At 31.5% G+C, this 16,625-nt stretch overlaps 1 protein-coding gene across 1 annotated transcript in view; it reads right to left on the bottom strand.

The window, feature by feature from the left end:
• Positions 1–16,625, bottom strand: part of LOC107452426 (macrophage mannose receptor 1) — a gene marked incomplete in the record, with an annotated part of 59,857 nt that overhangs the window by 25,339 nt on the left and 17,893 nt on the right. Inside the window, 6 exon segments of the mRNA XM_071184907.1 lie at positions 2,749–2,886; positions 6,272–6,446; positions 8,574–8,743; positions 9,883–9,924; positions 11,478–11,645; positions 15,909–15,973. Coding sequence (XP_071041008.1) covers positions 2,749–2,886; positions 6,272–6,446; positions 8,574–8,743; positions 9,883–9,924; positions 11,478–11,645; positions 15,909–15,973 — 758 coding nt within the window.

Here is a 16,625-nt window from a genome sequence, read left to right as displayed (position 1 = left end):
ATATATATATATATATATAGATAGATAGATAGATAGATAGATAGATAAAAGCGAAACGCTTTCTCACACTTTAAAATTTTTTAAATTCACATCCAGTCGTTTAACCTATTTTTTAGACATTTTTCCCTTTGCTCTTTGAGGGAATCGCGCGACCTGTTTGATAAACCAATTACAATTACTAAGATTTCCCTTATTCCCTAAATCGAGACATTTTACGGATTTTCTTTGCAAGATTTTCCATAACATTTTATGCAACAGCACGACGAAATTGTGACACTCTCTCTCTGCCGATATCCACACACTCTCTCTCTCGTCATTCATCTCTCTGCTCTTTTTTAAATCATGTGCCTGTTTGATTTGTTCGCACAACTGCTATCATCACAAGCCGGCAGGATGTTAAGACCTGATGAAACGGGTGCAGGATTAATAAAATTCTTCTTTCAAATATATAAATAAAAAGATAAGAAAAAGTAACAGGAGAGCACCGATCACATAGCTGAGGAATGGAGTTGTCATAGATGAAAAAACAAATACAAAAGAAAAGAAAAAAAAAAGGTTTAGTTTGATCAGCTACGGAGATAAACGTTGCCTCACCCGCTGAAAGTTCCCCTCTCGTCATCGGCGTTGGAGATTGGATTTCATCACAGCCTGGTTTGATTTTCGCCTACCTTTGTTTCGTTTTTGCCTCAACAATTGACTATTTTTTTCGCTGTTTTTTAATTCCGTCGTCACTGGCTGATAGAGTATTCGTACAGAATGTGAATATTAATTCTTTACTCTTCGATAAATAAATAGTAAGATAGATTTTGATAAATAACAAAGAAGTTGATCCGATTCGAAGAGAAATAAACACTTTTTTTCACTTCCAACATGTTTTCCGCCTCTTCTCTTTACTTACGGACATTTTTTTTCAATTCTAATTTTAGCCATTAGAGTTCCATTGATCATTAAAAGGGGAAAATGCCTTACTTTTAATTAACGCATACTTGAGCCAAAAGTAAATTAAAGGACAGGATGTGAGTTTAAAAGTGGGAGAAAACGCTGCGTTTTGAATAATAAATTAAGAAAATGATTTGCAAATAATGAATAACATAAAAAGATTAACAGAAGCTTTTTATATTGCATCCCCCCTCCCGGAAAATTTTAATTACCATCTGAAATTTGTTTAAAATAATTATCTATTTGCAAAACTTTCCTTATAATGGAAGCACAATCAAAATGAAGAGAATAAAATTCGTAATCTCACATTACGATCAGTATATAAAAATAGTGTGAATTACAAAAAACACATTTAAATAAACAAGATAAAAATGTAACATTATGTTACTAATTGAACACATAATTCATTGCTAAGGAAATGCAGAAAAGCAGGCCTGCTTTCCTGCTCTCCTGCTTTTCTACATTTCTTTAGCAGTGACTTATGTGTTAAATTTTGTGTTAAATCATGTGTTAAATTTTTATCTTGTTTACTTAAGAAAAACGTTGTGTCCTGTCCGAAGAAAATAAAACGAAGATAAATGATCCACGACATACTGTTTACTGCTGAAACTTGTGAACCCTTTGCACTCGAGATTCTTTCAAGACATAAAAAAACGAACTTTACAAGACAAAGCAAAACCCACTGTTTGCAGAATTACCATACAACATCTGGAGGCTATTAAATAAAGTTGAAACTAAACAATAAAGTGATTAACATTTAACATTCAAAATGGTTGATAATTTATGGCGACACGTATATTGCTTTAAGTGCAAAGGGTATATAATCAATGGTTGTAATTATTACAATAATTCCAGATTAGGACAGATATAACCGTCATTTGCTTACTTATCGCCAAAAATTGGACAACTATCCTGCCGTGCAACTGAAAAATCAACATGAGTGACAAAAAATGCAAAGTTGAGATTTTTATATATTTGGAATCTTTATATGCAACCTAGATATTGCAAAAAAATTTCACAAAATAATTTTTTTTATCGGTTTTTTGAAATACCCTGATAGCGGTCATAGCATTAGAAATAAAATGAGTACAGTTGTCGAGCCACTTAATTCGTGAAGCACTTAACGTTATTTTTTCAATTGCACGACAGTATTGCTGTCATTCGCGGAAAAGTGTTAATTACGGTTTGTGATCATTAAATTGTGTCTTATAAAAGGTATCGTTTCTATGAGAACATCTACATGGTGTCTAGTGAGGGACTGACTGTTTTCAAGATTAAAAATATCTGGGGGAAAAAGATGATAAAGGAATTAAACAAACGGTATATTCATTGCGATATACGAAAAAAACCATGCAGAGCTTTTGAAAATCAGCAACAAAAGTTATCAACAAGTGTTGCTGTGTGCTATACAAAGTCCAGGAATTCAAATGACGTAGAACTGTTGTGTTACCTGGGAAATTCCAGTTCCAGAAACAAATTACATGGTACTTCATAATCCAGTGCCACGACCTACTTTCATGTTTCAATGCAAGAACTAATCGTTCTGGTCATCGGTAGCTTGCAGCGACATCTGTTGATAACTTTTGTAACTAAAATTTCTAATGTAGGTACTATTTCTGCATAAGAGTTTTAGAGTTTACACAACAAACATGTCATTTGTTTCTGAATTTTTTAATTTTGAAGTCAGTCATTCCTCAGCTGGATATCCTGTATTTAGTCTAAATGTTAAGTTTACTGTCACTTTTTCGATAATAGTTCTTTTCAAATCATTGCAGTTTAAAAGGAAAGGAATTTACTATTCATACTTACGATAAGGGAGCCACCCTTTTTTGCAGTTTCCTATAAGGGGATCTATTGTTGTCAGTTTGTCATCCACATCTGGAGCATCTTTGTTTTGTTTGCATATAAAATTCATTTCAGTGTTGCAATTTTCGTCATTCCATAAACCTAAGCATTAAATCAGTAATAAATATAAAAGTATCTACATTTTATTTTAAAACGAAAAAAAATGGAATGTAGAAAACTTGAAAGATAATTCTTTTTCTTGCTGATTTTTTTTTTCTTCGTAAAAGTAAATTTGAAATTATGATTTTTGAACTCCTTCTACATTGATAGGGAAAAGCGTGCATTGTAAAATTTCTCAGTGAACTTAAAAATATTTTCTTATTATAAACGGTGTTTTAGGAGCCAAGGTGGCACGTGCAAAAAAGCCCAAGCCTACTAATGAGTTGATTTAGGTTCTAATCCCAGAGTTGGTTGGTTGATACGAAATCTGATCCGGCTCGCATCGACCACAGAGCTGACGTAAACTATCCGGATCATAAATTAAAATCCCCTAACCGTTGGGTTAACCATGGCAGGTAATCCTGCACCGAAAAATTGGGTTAGTTCTATCAGATATTATACTTGTTTTAAAAATTTCGGTCTTAGTTCAATACCACTGGGAAAATACTTTTACTAAAACCTTAAATGTTGGAGGGTAAGTGAAGAGGACAGAATGTCTATTTGCCCAATTGAAGTTGGTGAAGTAATTTGCTGATCTAAAAGATTCTGACGCAGGAAACGATGCTAACACTCCATTCAGTGCTGGATTACCCATTAGGCTAGACTAAGGCTCCTATACTATCAGAGCTGACCTATCAAGCAATATTGGAGCAAACAAGTTCGCACGTTAACGTTATGTTAGTATTAGTCATGTTATCACAGAGATGCCAACTGAGCCGGACACGCCAAAATAATTTAGAAAACGGTAAATAACTACAAAGTAAATTTTGCGAATAGTTGACAACTTTTGCTTTCTTTTAAAAATGTAAAGCATGCATACTTTCCAACTTATGAGGATTTTGAAAATAATTCTTTCTAGTGGTAGCGAACCAAAGTAGAAATTTTTAAGGCAAATGGATCTCTCATAAAACTTTTATCAGAACTTAAGAATCTAGCCATAAGGCCTGCACTTTTATAAGTAATAGTGGACAAGTTACGCTGAAATGAATTTTTTTTAAATATTAAGACATTAATTTTGCTACCGTCTGAAAAGAAGATTTCTGAAACTACGGAAATTCCATAGCAGTTGGTGGGTATGAGCATGTAATAAGTACAGTAAAGTGGTGAATTATATAAGCCCACGCATTGTTTAGAAATAGTGGTGGATTAAAATCTACTAAATCGAACTTATTAAACCAAGAATTACAATTAATAAACTACCACTTGAAAATATTTATTCGCTGTGCTTATGTTAGCTCTTTGCTCCAACAATAAATGATAAGTCGGCCTGTCTAATTCAGGGGCTCTAGGCTAGACTAGACCATTGCCTCTTAAAATGGATTTTTTGAAAATAAATTTTAGAAAATTAAGAAAAACAAAAAAATCAAATATATATTTCAAATATATATTAGTAAAGTACGATAATTTTTTTACAAAATGTTAATCATATTTATTATTACTTATTTTAGTTATTAATGTTATACTTATTTTAGTTTAAATATGCTTTCTTATGTGAAAAGATATATAAATACTTTTATATTTAAATAAATATAAAATATACAAGAAAAAAAATTTAATCTAAGGGACCCCAAAAATTTGAATGGCCTAGGACCCCGCCTACGCTTAATCCGGCACTGACTCCATTTAAAACTTCTATTTTATCTGATGTTGTTCGGAAACTGTAAAATAACACAAATGTAAATGTAATTGACTCAGTGTTTTCTTCCCTCAAAAAATCGGAAAGGAATATTTGTCAATCTGGAATTAAGGAAATTTTTAAATAGTACCCAATATATATTTCGAAATTTCAAGTTAACTTTTGAGAGACTATTCAGTGTAATTTCAAGTTCTGAATAAAATGAAAGAATTTCTAGTTATGTAGAGTTTTTTTTTTTTTTTCAGAGAGGAAATTTTTTATTTACTGTTTTGGTTCCCGATGTTACAAATAACAACGATTCGATAAGGGGCAACCCAAAAGTAAAGTATCACTTGGAGAAGAAGAATGGGGTCTGTGAAATTTGGATAGTTTGTTGGACAACAAAAAGTGTAATATTGCACAGTTTGGTAAAAAAAATGATTTAAAATCAGCAGATCAAATATTTGTATATATGTTTAATTTATTTATTTATTTTCATCTATCTCATTAAAATAAATACACATCTGAACGTTATTATTGTCAAGCCCACGAACATTACTGAAAAACGGAAGTAAAGATTAAAAATTTTATCAGAAAATAAAATTTGAAAAATTATCTATATTTTATGTTTTGTTTTTGCACTGCTATCAGATGTTTATATAATATAGCGTGATATCTAAAAAGAGAGTTGGGGGATATGGTAAAGTTTAACACTTTGCAAAAAAGGGGTGGTGGGGCAAATTATATTGAAGAAGAAAGTGTGGTATCATTTATAAATGGCTCCAACATAAGATTTTCGTCAGACAGAATACATGCTTACGTTTGTTACTTCTTTGGAGGACAGAACCTGAGACTACCAAATTGCCAGAGCAATGACGTCATCCTCTCGAATATAATTACAAACGCTTCACAATTGTCACAACAAATGCAAAATAAGCCTTAGATTTATTCTGACCTGTTAGATATTTCATAATTTTTCCCCAATGTTTGCGAAACTTTATTTACAAGGGTTGGACAAAAATACGAAAACACTATACTAACTCAATGCGAATCTTGCTTCCAGCATCAAATGTTTTGGAATATTTTGCATGGTAAAACATTTAGCATACTTTGAAAGATCATGCTTGAAACTTTTAGAAATGGTGTCATTTTTCACCCATACAAAATTTGCATCGACCAAAGTTAGCAGAAAAAGTAGATAATTTTTTTCTAGCTTTAATATTCTAATTCTAATTTTCTAATATTCCAATTTCTAGCTTTCTAGCCATTTCTAAAGTCAATTCTAAAGTACAAAAAGAGTACGCTTTTGCACATTATCTCGTTTTTAGTAATTTTATAAACTAAATTCCGATGTCAGCTCTCATCGTTGATGATGATCACATCAGTATCTGAAGATTTTGATTCTAAACCCCGGCTTTTTAGACCAATCGAATATCTACGTTGCACTGAGAATAAATGGTATTTTTATTTTTCAGTTTTCTTTCAAATCATGGCCACAGTTCAGTCATGTAAAATCTTCCAAAATATTTACTATTAAAAGAATTTTTGTATACATAGTTAGCTAGGAAGTGCTTACATACTTTCCTCCAACCCCTCCCCTTTACTTAATCAAGAAAACAGAAGAAGGGCGTGACAATAAATGGTTTTTCAACAGAAATGTAAAACATAAAAGTTCGTGAGACAATGTGTCGTAGCACTAATAAAAGGACTTACCATTTCCTACATACATATTGCAGCACTTTTCTTGATTTTGGTAGTTATTAGGTTCGTTTTCGTTCCAATAAGTGAAATCTATTGGGCTTCCATCCGACCATCTAAAAATACCCCTACTGAGAGAATTCAAACCAATCCACACTCGATTCCCACTGGTATCCTTATTATCGTAAAGCTGAAATGAAGAATTCATTTTTAATGTAATATTAATGCTTTGTGAACTCGACGAACTTAAAAAGTCGAAAGGTTTTCTCCTAACGAAGTTTTAGAATTTTGGAGGGGGGAAAATATATCTTATGGCCTGTTCCATTTTGAACATTTGGACACCAAGCCTATGATGATGTTCAAAAAACTTCCGATGTTACAGCAAAAATACTGAAACCAACTCACAGAACACAGAAATTAGCATACTCATTGTTCTAAAACAGCAAATTATTCTAGCCACCCTGTTCAAAAATTTAAAAAATGGTAAAATGAATCATGAACGGGGAAACAAAATGTTTTAACTATTGTTGCTAAAATTCATTCTAGCACTTTAATATTAGCAAATATTTTATTTCTTTTTTTTTGGGGGGGGGATCAAAATGAATACTTTTTGCGAAAATCTAAAAAAATATTTTTCCTACTTCAATTTTTATAAGTTTGTATGGTTTTAAGAAGTGCGTATTTAAATGCCTAATGAAAACTGTATCTAGTTATTAACATGATATTTATGAGTTTTATCACACGCAAGGCGTCAAAGTATTTTTTCCATCAAATTATGACTTTGAAAAAAATTTGTTGATAAAATAATTAGTTATTATACGCCGCACTAATATTAAATTGAGTTAAATATACAGTTAAAAGTACTAATATTAAAGTGATTTTAAGACTTAAAAAAATTAAAGATTTTTAAATATTTGAAAACTGTGATATAACAGCAAAATAATTAACAATTGAGTTTCTGTTCTTGTAGAAACTTTCTCAGAAATCCTGGTCGACACATGAAATACGTTAAAGAACTGTATAAGATGAGGAAAATTTGAACATATGACCTTCTTTCAGCAGTGTTTTGCAATAGATAAGAGGTGGGAGTTTATACTTTAAGTCTAATAAAGGTGTACCACTGTGACACCGTAACGTGCACGTATTTTAATAAAAATTCTACTTGTAATTTTTTTAACGTCGTTTCTAAAGACTTTAATTCCTATTGCTTCACGTACTACACTCAGATGAAGTGTCTGATCCTTTTGACCAGTGGTTTTTTTAAAGTCTTTTCGGAGCAGTGCAGTCAGTCTGCAACTCTACAAATGTTGCAAACCACTAGAAGTGTAAAACGAATTATTTTTAAGCGCTTAGCTACCACTATTTAGGCAACAAAGAGCTAAAGTATCTCAATTCACTTAAAAAGTAAAGTCTGAAGTTACACTCGCTAATGTCTCCTGCCTGACTAAAATTTTCAGTCGAAATTTGCTGTTCCGGAAAAAGTCAACAGTTTTTTGAAAATGAAACTTTAACCTGTTAATGGCCAGCGTCATACCTCCATTGGAATAAATATTCAAGTTTTCTTTTTTAAACAGGAAACCGGAGTCCAGAAATTACTTCTGTACAATATGAGAGTTCAGATATGAAATATTTTTCCTTGGAATTACTTTTATACATTTTTGGACAATAACTCTTTAGCATAATAGCTTATCAGCATCCCATGCTATTTGTGACATGACCCAACAACATTTGAGTTTTTGTAAATTATTTTTAGTGGTCATGAAAAGATAGATCTTACATAATACAAGGTGACCAGAAAAGGGTTGGCTGATTTCAAAATTGTAAATCTTGGAAGCAAAAGACAATAGAGGAATGAAACAAGCAGTATCATTATTGTGAAACCTGCACAAAATTTTCATAGAACTTTTGAAATTTAGTTCCAAAGGTTGCCAACAGATATCGCCGCAAGCCATCAGTTACAGTGTTGAAACGTGAAAGAAGGTTGTTTTACAGGATTAAGAAGTTTAAACCTTATTTAATTGAACTACGAGTGTTTCTGATATTGGAATATAACAAAGAAAAGTACTTTCCATCTGTATTTATATTATTTTCAGGAACTCGGCAAAGCGCCATCTATTGACAATTAACCTTATAAAATTTTCACAATTTTTATGCTGAAGAAAAACCGTTTGTTTCGTTCGTCAATCGCTCTTTTGTTTTCGAGGTTTTTAATTTTGAAATCACTCTGTCCTCTGCTGAAAACCCAATTTATACATAAATATATAAAGAGTTGGAGAAAAACGATACCTTAAAAAGTAAAGATTAGAAACATTTTTACCATTCTCAGTAGAAATCCGATTTCAGAGTCACTGTGAATAGACAAAAGTTTGTACCCAATGTCTTCACAGTACCTCTTGGCACGATGCCAACTGTGTCGAACGATCCCAATAGTATAACAGTATCCTTGATAGTAATATGCATTTGTCCTCCCTCCTTCACATTTAACCACTAAATATAAATAATAAAGAAATATTAAGTACTTTATTCCTGAAACAAATATGCAGATATTTTTAAATAGTACATTGTCTATAATTCAAGACGCAACCCAGATAACTGTTCAGTCCTCAGAAGTGAATTAATTACTATAGACGAGGGATTAAAGGCCATTCTTCACAGTACAGACTCTAGCGATATATGGATCCTTACTGATAGCCGAAGCTCCATTCAACACTTGCAGAATTGGGGTCGTGTGGATAACCTTGTGAGCATTCAAATTATCAAGAATCTTAAAATTATAGCAAAATATAGGGATGTCCACTTTCAATGGATCCCCACCCATGTTAACGTCTCTGGAAATGAAGTCGCAGATAACTTAGCTAAAAGAGGCTGCTCTGCGTTGACGACCACTGATTATGCTCTTACCTATCAAGAGATTTTCTCTCCGATAAAATTTAAAGATAAGCGAGTCTGGCTGGTCCCTCCCGCCCATCCCGGGATTAGTAGGAAATGCCCGGGGGGGGCACTCTAGAGTTCAAGGGAGACAGAAAACATCAAACGGCTGTCTCCAGACCTAGAAGTGGGCACCTGAAATGCATGACTTTTGTATCCGACCAAAAGGTCTACCAGACTAAGTGTTATCTGTTACCGGCTTCCCCTGGACATATCCTGGGGTTAGCTCAGGAAGATGTACATGCAAGTCCACTTCTGGTGCTGGACTTTGCTAGGGTAAATGGTCTCATGGATCTGATCTAGCTGTTGCTAGATCCTGAAGGATTGGACACAACACAACAACAACAACAATTGTTTACAAAATATGAAGTATTGAATTTAGTTTTTAAATTTTATACTTAGAATTTTATGCATAATTGAATATTCAATATGTTGCAAAAGCCTGCCATGGGATCAAGACTATTCTTATAAATAAAACAAAGATGTTCAAATTTTAAATTTTTGTGTTTCACCACCTTTTTGAAAAATCAACACTCTTTTTAATGTGGTTAATAACAATATTATACTACGGGAAGCATCTTATATATATTAACAAAAACACATACACAATGAATTTTTTTTAATTGAAAGGATTCTTTTTTTATCTTAGAGTAATGATTTTCACATTAAAAATTTTAAAAATTGGTTGTTGTACTCACTTGGTGGCCGAGTAGGAATGATAGCAGCATAAGGCTCAGCTCCTAAAAAAAGTATCTTAAATACATAAAAAAAATGTATTGAAAAATTAATAAGAATATAAGTAGGACCTTATAAATTGAGCAAAGATGTGGTAACCCAATAAATTTACATTTATTCAGCCTAATTTTTATTTTAACCCTTTAATGGGTCATTTATTTCTAGTAAAGGTAAATTAAAGTATTTTTGGAATTGAAATTGTTATAAGAACAGTAATTGATATAGGAAAAAAAACTCATTTAGTTTATAAAAACGCCATTTTTTTGGTGGTAAGTATATTTAACACGACCTATTAGTAGGAACTTGATGACTTTTATTATTCTTTATTTATAAAATGAATTTTATATGTTACAATGTTCAAAAGAAATCACGCATTTTATAACTCTTATACGTTTTCTTAAACTAATAAATGGTTGCCAATTTTATTCAAATGCACTTCAAGAAAGCTGAAGTTATTAACAAATGGAAACCTAAATTAAAAGTGGTAAAAAAGTTCACCATGGGCTTNTAAGAATAGTAATTGATATAAGAAAAAAAACTCATTTAGTTTATAAAGAAGCCATTTTTTGGTGGTAAGTATATTTAGCACGACCCATTAGTAGGAACTTGATGACTTTTATTATTCTTTATTTAAAATGAATTTTATAAATGCTGCAATGTTCAAAAGAAATCACGCATTTTATAACTCTTATGCGTTTTCTTAAACTAATAAATGATTGCCAATTTTATTCAAACGCACTTCAAGAAAGCTGAAGTTATTAACAAATAGAAACCTAAATTAAAAGTGTCAAAAAAGTTCACCATAGACTTCAAAAATTGGTGGTAAGTATACTTACCAAGGCTTTAGAAAAGGTTAAATCAAAATATGTTAATTTATCTGATAAGCATGTCAAGTTTTTTTTTCCCCGATCAACTTTACCTTTTTTTTCTAATTCTGATAATCGTTTTACAGCCTTTCCTTAATCATAATTTAATTTTGTTGACTAAAAAATGGCTGCATCCTGTTAAGTCCGAATTTTTGCGAAACAAAGACAAATTTTAAAGGATTATTTAGCATCTTCACGAAATTCATTTTAATAAATTTTCACTTTAATAATGTTAAATATGGATGTAAGGTAACTTATTTATCGTAATAATTGAAAAATTGTAGTTAAAACAAGGAAGACAATAAGAAAGGTACTTCTTCAAATTGATTTTTTTTAATTGTCTTAGTTGTTTAATAGGTCATTCTCTGCTTTTAAACATAATTTATAAGACCCTAAACAAAAGCATCCAACAACAAAAAAATTTGAATTATTGTGCTATAAATAGTCAATGAAATAATTGCTTTCGGCAAATTGAGCCGAAATTTTAACTTGAAATTAATAAAAAGAATCTAATAAGAAATTTAAAATTGAATCGAAATTTTAACTTGAAATTAATAAAAAGAGACTAATAAAAAATTCAAAATTGAATCGAAATTTTAACTTGGAATTAATAAAAAGAATCTAATAAAAAATTAAAAATTGAATCGAAATTTTAACTTGAAATTAATAAAAAGAATCTAATAAAAAATTACGCTTTGGAGACTTGCACACGAACCAACTGACGATGCCGCACAGACTTGATGTCCAATGCTTAGACTTAGCATCCATAGACACACACTGTAGGCGTTTGTCTTTATGATCCGGATGATTTGGTGCCCAGTTTTCATAGTCTAATGGAGAACCATCACTCCATTTGTACGCTGTGGGTTTAAATTGAAAATTTAGTTAAGCTCATTTCTCAATTTCAAACAAAATTGAAGCAACATAAAAAGTAGAATTTCGCTCAAAACTGTAATTTAAAAAAAAAAAAGCTAACGAAACAGTTTTGCGTAAGTTGAGTGCGTAAATAGGGGAGAATTAATCCATAACGACAATTTTTAAACCTTCCATTGCTATAATTTGCTCTGATGAAAAGACGCCACTGAATAGTTCACCACACTGCGAAGTGAGCCATCACCTCTTACATCAAATAAGCCTCCACACGGTCTTTTATAAGTAGTCCGCCCAGACTATTTAAAAAGTGAACCAGTTGTGCGGATGAACCCATAACCTTTTATAAAAGTAATTGAGAGAAATTCATCTTATAAATTTGAGAATTGAATCTGTAGTGGTTGACAAGTGAATAAGGCAAACCAATAATATTCATAAATAAAATTTTAAAAAATTAGTAACATATTTGCTACCACTTTCTTATTTTAACTAGATTTTGTATTTAATTACTCGTTCGGAAAGTGGATATCCTTCATAGTGGTCTGATCGGACTACCTGTACCTATAAAAAAAACGTGTGAAGGCTTTCAATTATAGGAGGCGTTGAGTAAGCACGTTTTATTTTACGGCTTCTTATTATATTTCACTTCAGGAGCCAAAATATACTTCATTCCTAAATATTACACACAGAAGAAACGTGTTTTTACTTATATGACATATTAAGCTCATTCAAAATATACTTTTAGTTGTATTTTATTTTACAACCATCATTGAGCACCCGACCCAAATTCGGGTTTGCGACTACTAATATTCAACTCCGTAGCCTTGTAATTTTGAACCCACTCCAAAAGACAAAGAAATTCCTGGATCAAGTACTGTTAAAAATTCGCCTTCGTGGAGGACTTTTTGTACAAAGTTGAAACAGGAGGCAACCAACCTGATTAACTTTCTAGACAATTGCGAGGAAATCCTGAAATAATTTTCATGAAAAAATTACAAAAATATGCAATGTTGAGCACCAACCACTACTAAACTTGACCAATTAGCTCCGGATACTTTTTAATCAAACGCCCTAACCAGATATGCCAACTGCTCCGGACACGCCAAAATAATTAAAATAACGGTGAATAACTACATAGTAAATTTTGCAAATATTTGACTAGTTTTCCTTGCTTTTTAAAAGGTATAGCAAGATATAAGTACTATAAAGTGGTGATGTTTATAAGCTTACGAATTATTTAGAAATAGTGGTGAGCAAAAATCTACTAAATTAAATTTATTAAACTAAGAATCACAATTGATAAACTACCACTTTAAAACATATATTTGCTGTCCGGAGCAAGTTGGCAGCTCTGCCTAACTAATAGAATAATCGTTTCTTTTTTCACTCTTTGTATTTTTTTTAATTTCATATTTCTTTTTAATTTCTTCCCTATATTGTTGCTATTTGCTATTTTTTTCTCTTTTTTCTATCTGTCTTGTCTTCTAACCTTAGCCATTAACCGATAAATGCCCTTTCAGGGGCATAGGTGCGGGTTAAATGTTGGTGTGTGTGTGTGGAACTAACCCGCATTTACTTTACTTGGAAAGGAAAACCTCCCACGGTTAGCTTGACGGCAAGCAGGCTCTAACCCATTATTCGTCTACCACTGTTGATATTTTACGTCAGTACCGTGGTCGGTGCGAGCCTGGTGCGGAATTCGTATCGATCAAACATGGCTGGGATTCGAAAACGATTCACCTCATTAGAGGGGGAACGCTCATGGGCAGTGGCAGTTTGGCACTGTTACCAAACGGTATCACTTGACGCCGGCTAATTACGGCACTCTTCTAACGAAAGCGTTAAATTAAGTGAACAACTATAAACTAAATTTCAGCAAATGCATTTTAATAGGAATATGTTTATCAAACAAATTTTCCTCGGGTCTTGAAAAAATAAAAAAGAGGTGATGAAAATTAATCAAACTTTGATGTTTTTTATAACTTAGTAATCATTAACACGTAATATTTTTTTAAGAAAATTATGTCTGTATTAATATTATTCGATGCTAAATATCTAAACCATAAAGTTGTATCGTTTGTTTGATATTTGCGACACTGGTCATTAAAAAAAGTAAAACTAACATAAAATTAATATAGCTTGTGGACTCGATTCCCAAAGATTGCTATGCAATCTTATATGCTTAGTTCTGAAAACCATGCTCACTTTGCTCGCTANGATAATATTTTACGTCAGTACTGTGGTCGGTGCGAGCCTGGTGCGGAATTCGTATCGATCAAACATGGCTGGGATTCGAAAACGATTCACCTCATTAGAGGGGGAACGCTCATAGGCAGTGGCAGTTTGGCACTGTTACCAAACGGTATCACTTGACGCCGGCTAATTACGGCACTCTTCTAACGAAAGCGTTAAATTAAGTGAACAACTAAAAACTAAATTTCAGCAAATGCATTTTAATAGGAATATGTTTATCAAACAAATTTGGTCTTGAAAAAATAAAAAAGAGGTGATAAAAATTAATCAAACTTTGATGTTTTTTATAACTTAGTAATCATTAATACATAATATTTTTTAAGAAAATTATGTCTGTATTAATATTATTCGATGTTAAATATCTAAACCATAAAGTTGTATCGTTTGTTTGATATTTGCGACACTGGTCATTAAAAAAAGTAAAACTAACATAAAATTAATATAGCTTGTGGACTCGATTCCCAAAGATTGCTATGCAATCTTATATGCTTAGTTCTGAAAACCATGCTCACTTTGCTCGCTACCAAGTTATACAAATTTGAAATGTGTTCTAGCGTAAAATCTTAAGAAACTGAATCAGTTAGTGAAATCTTCACAACTAAGCCTTTTTCAAAAATTAAAATTTTTAGTTAACGCGTTCACGCCGGGGTGACCCACCGGTGGGTCGCGCTAGATTGTCTCATCTTGGCAGAGCACCGGAGTAAAAATTGGTAACAATAAATTTCATTTTTTAGTTTTTTTCCGGGAATAATAAAAATCCATAACTACCAATTGTTTTTAACGGATGCAATTTTTATATTGAATTGCTTCTTCGCCCTGATAAATTTCCTTACAGTGAATTGTTATTGTTGAGAATAGATTAACTCCTCCCGAATATTATCTAATATTGAAATAGTTCTTCTACCAGTATTTTCACTTTTCCCGGCGTGAACGTGATAAAAGTAGATTATTGAAATAAAACAAAAATAAAATAAATGACATGCAATAGAAAAAATTGCAAAAACAAAACAATATTTATGCCTTTAAAAAACATATCAGCACGTGTCCTACGCATTCTCTCAGTGTCATGTCTTTTATAACTATCATCAACGATCTCTTCTGTACTTCGAGCATTTTTATTACACATAAAAAGCGTGATAGCACGACTAATACTCATTTTTCAATGAATACCAATTAATAAAATTATTATTATTATTGAACTTGCATAAGTATAATTAAAACATAATATCGAACATTTTGTTTGTTGAAATTAGCTATTCATTTTTAACCTTTCAATAATTCATAACTTATAGCTCAGTTTGTTTCAGCTTTTGGTTGTCCATGCAAGAAAAGAATTTTCTTTCAGAAATTCGTAACGCTTTCATGCTTATGATTGCTCACTTACTTGATATTTCAATTTTGTTGCAAACGCAAAAAAGAAATTAAGACTTTCATTGTCTTATATATATATAGCCTTACCCCCTTACATACAACATCCTTATATAGTTTCATATCAGACCTGAAAAGCTTCTGATGTTTTTAACGTTACTATAGCGTTGTTAAATATTTGACATGTAATTAAATTTATAAAAATAACTTAATATAGAGGAACTAAATGCATACTTATTAATTAAATTATTGCTTCTGCAACGTTTATTAAATTTTATAGAAATTTGTAAACATATACGTTTATGCTTTCATACTTATGATTACTCACATGCTTGATATTTTTATTTTGTTGCCAAAGCGAAAAAGAAATAAGAACTTCCGTTGTCCGTAAAAGAAATATATATGGATTTATATAAGTAAACGTACTGGTTCAAAACCGCATGAGATTCCTGTTCTATGATGACTTTTCCTACCATAGGTTGTCTCTGAACTTATGATGCCTAAAATTCTCTTAAATTTTTTTTCACAAGGTTAAGAAACATCCGGTGCAGTTTCATATCAATCCATAAATAATTATAGTGTTTTTAGCGTTACTGTAACGTAATCAAATATTTTAATAACAATGTACTTACATCCTGTAGCTAAATCAAGCCTTAGTCCAATCCAATACGGGTGCGCTAGACTTCCATACTGGAAGCTGTAAATAAGGATAGAATATATTTATTTAAAATTAATGCTTTGATATATTTATAACAATAGCTTAATTATTTGATGTAATTAATTGAGATAATTACTATGTAAAACTATGATGATATATTACGAAAACAAAAATTGAAAAATAAATATAGAGTAATAAGAATATTTTGATTTGTGATGAATATTTTATGTAAGTAAAAATAATTTCATACAAGTAAATATAATTTTATCGTATTAGCTATCACTTCAAAATTAAAAAAGTTACATCAGAAAAAAATGAAACATGAATTGTATTGAATAATATACACTGCTTATCAATTGTTAACTGCAAGTTACATTTTTTGGAATAATTAATAATAGACGTCGATTGATGAAATGAAACTAAGTGTATATTTAGTAGAGACAATGTGCATTTATTATTATGCAAAATAGTTCAGGTATCGACAAATGGAAAAATGATGAATTTAAAAATAAAAAAGATGCTCATTAGATGATTTTTAAGCAGACATAAGAAAAGAGTCTTCTTGCCATACATGTATGGTTGCATACGCTCTACATACACAGAAGAGCCATAACATTATGATCACCCTGCTAATAACATGTAGGACCACCTTCAGCCCTCAAAACTGCTAGCACCCGCCATGGTGCTAGCA

This window comes from Parasteatoda tepidariorum, chromosome 9, assembly GCF_043381705.1.
Source record: "Parasteatoda tepidariorum isolate YZ-2023 chromosome 9, CAS_Ptep_4.0, whole genome shotgun sequence".
NCBI lineage: Eukaryota > Metazoa > Arthropoda > Arachnida > Araneae > Theridiidae > Parasteatoda > Parasteatoda tepidariorum.
Note: the sequence above shows the minus strand (reverse complement) of the source record. Positions and strands in the feature narration are given on the sequence as shown.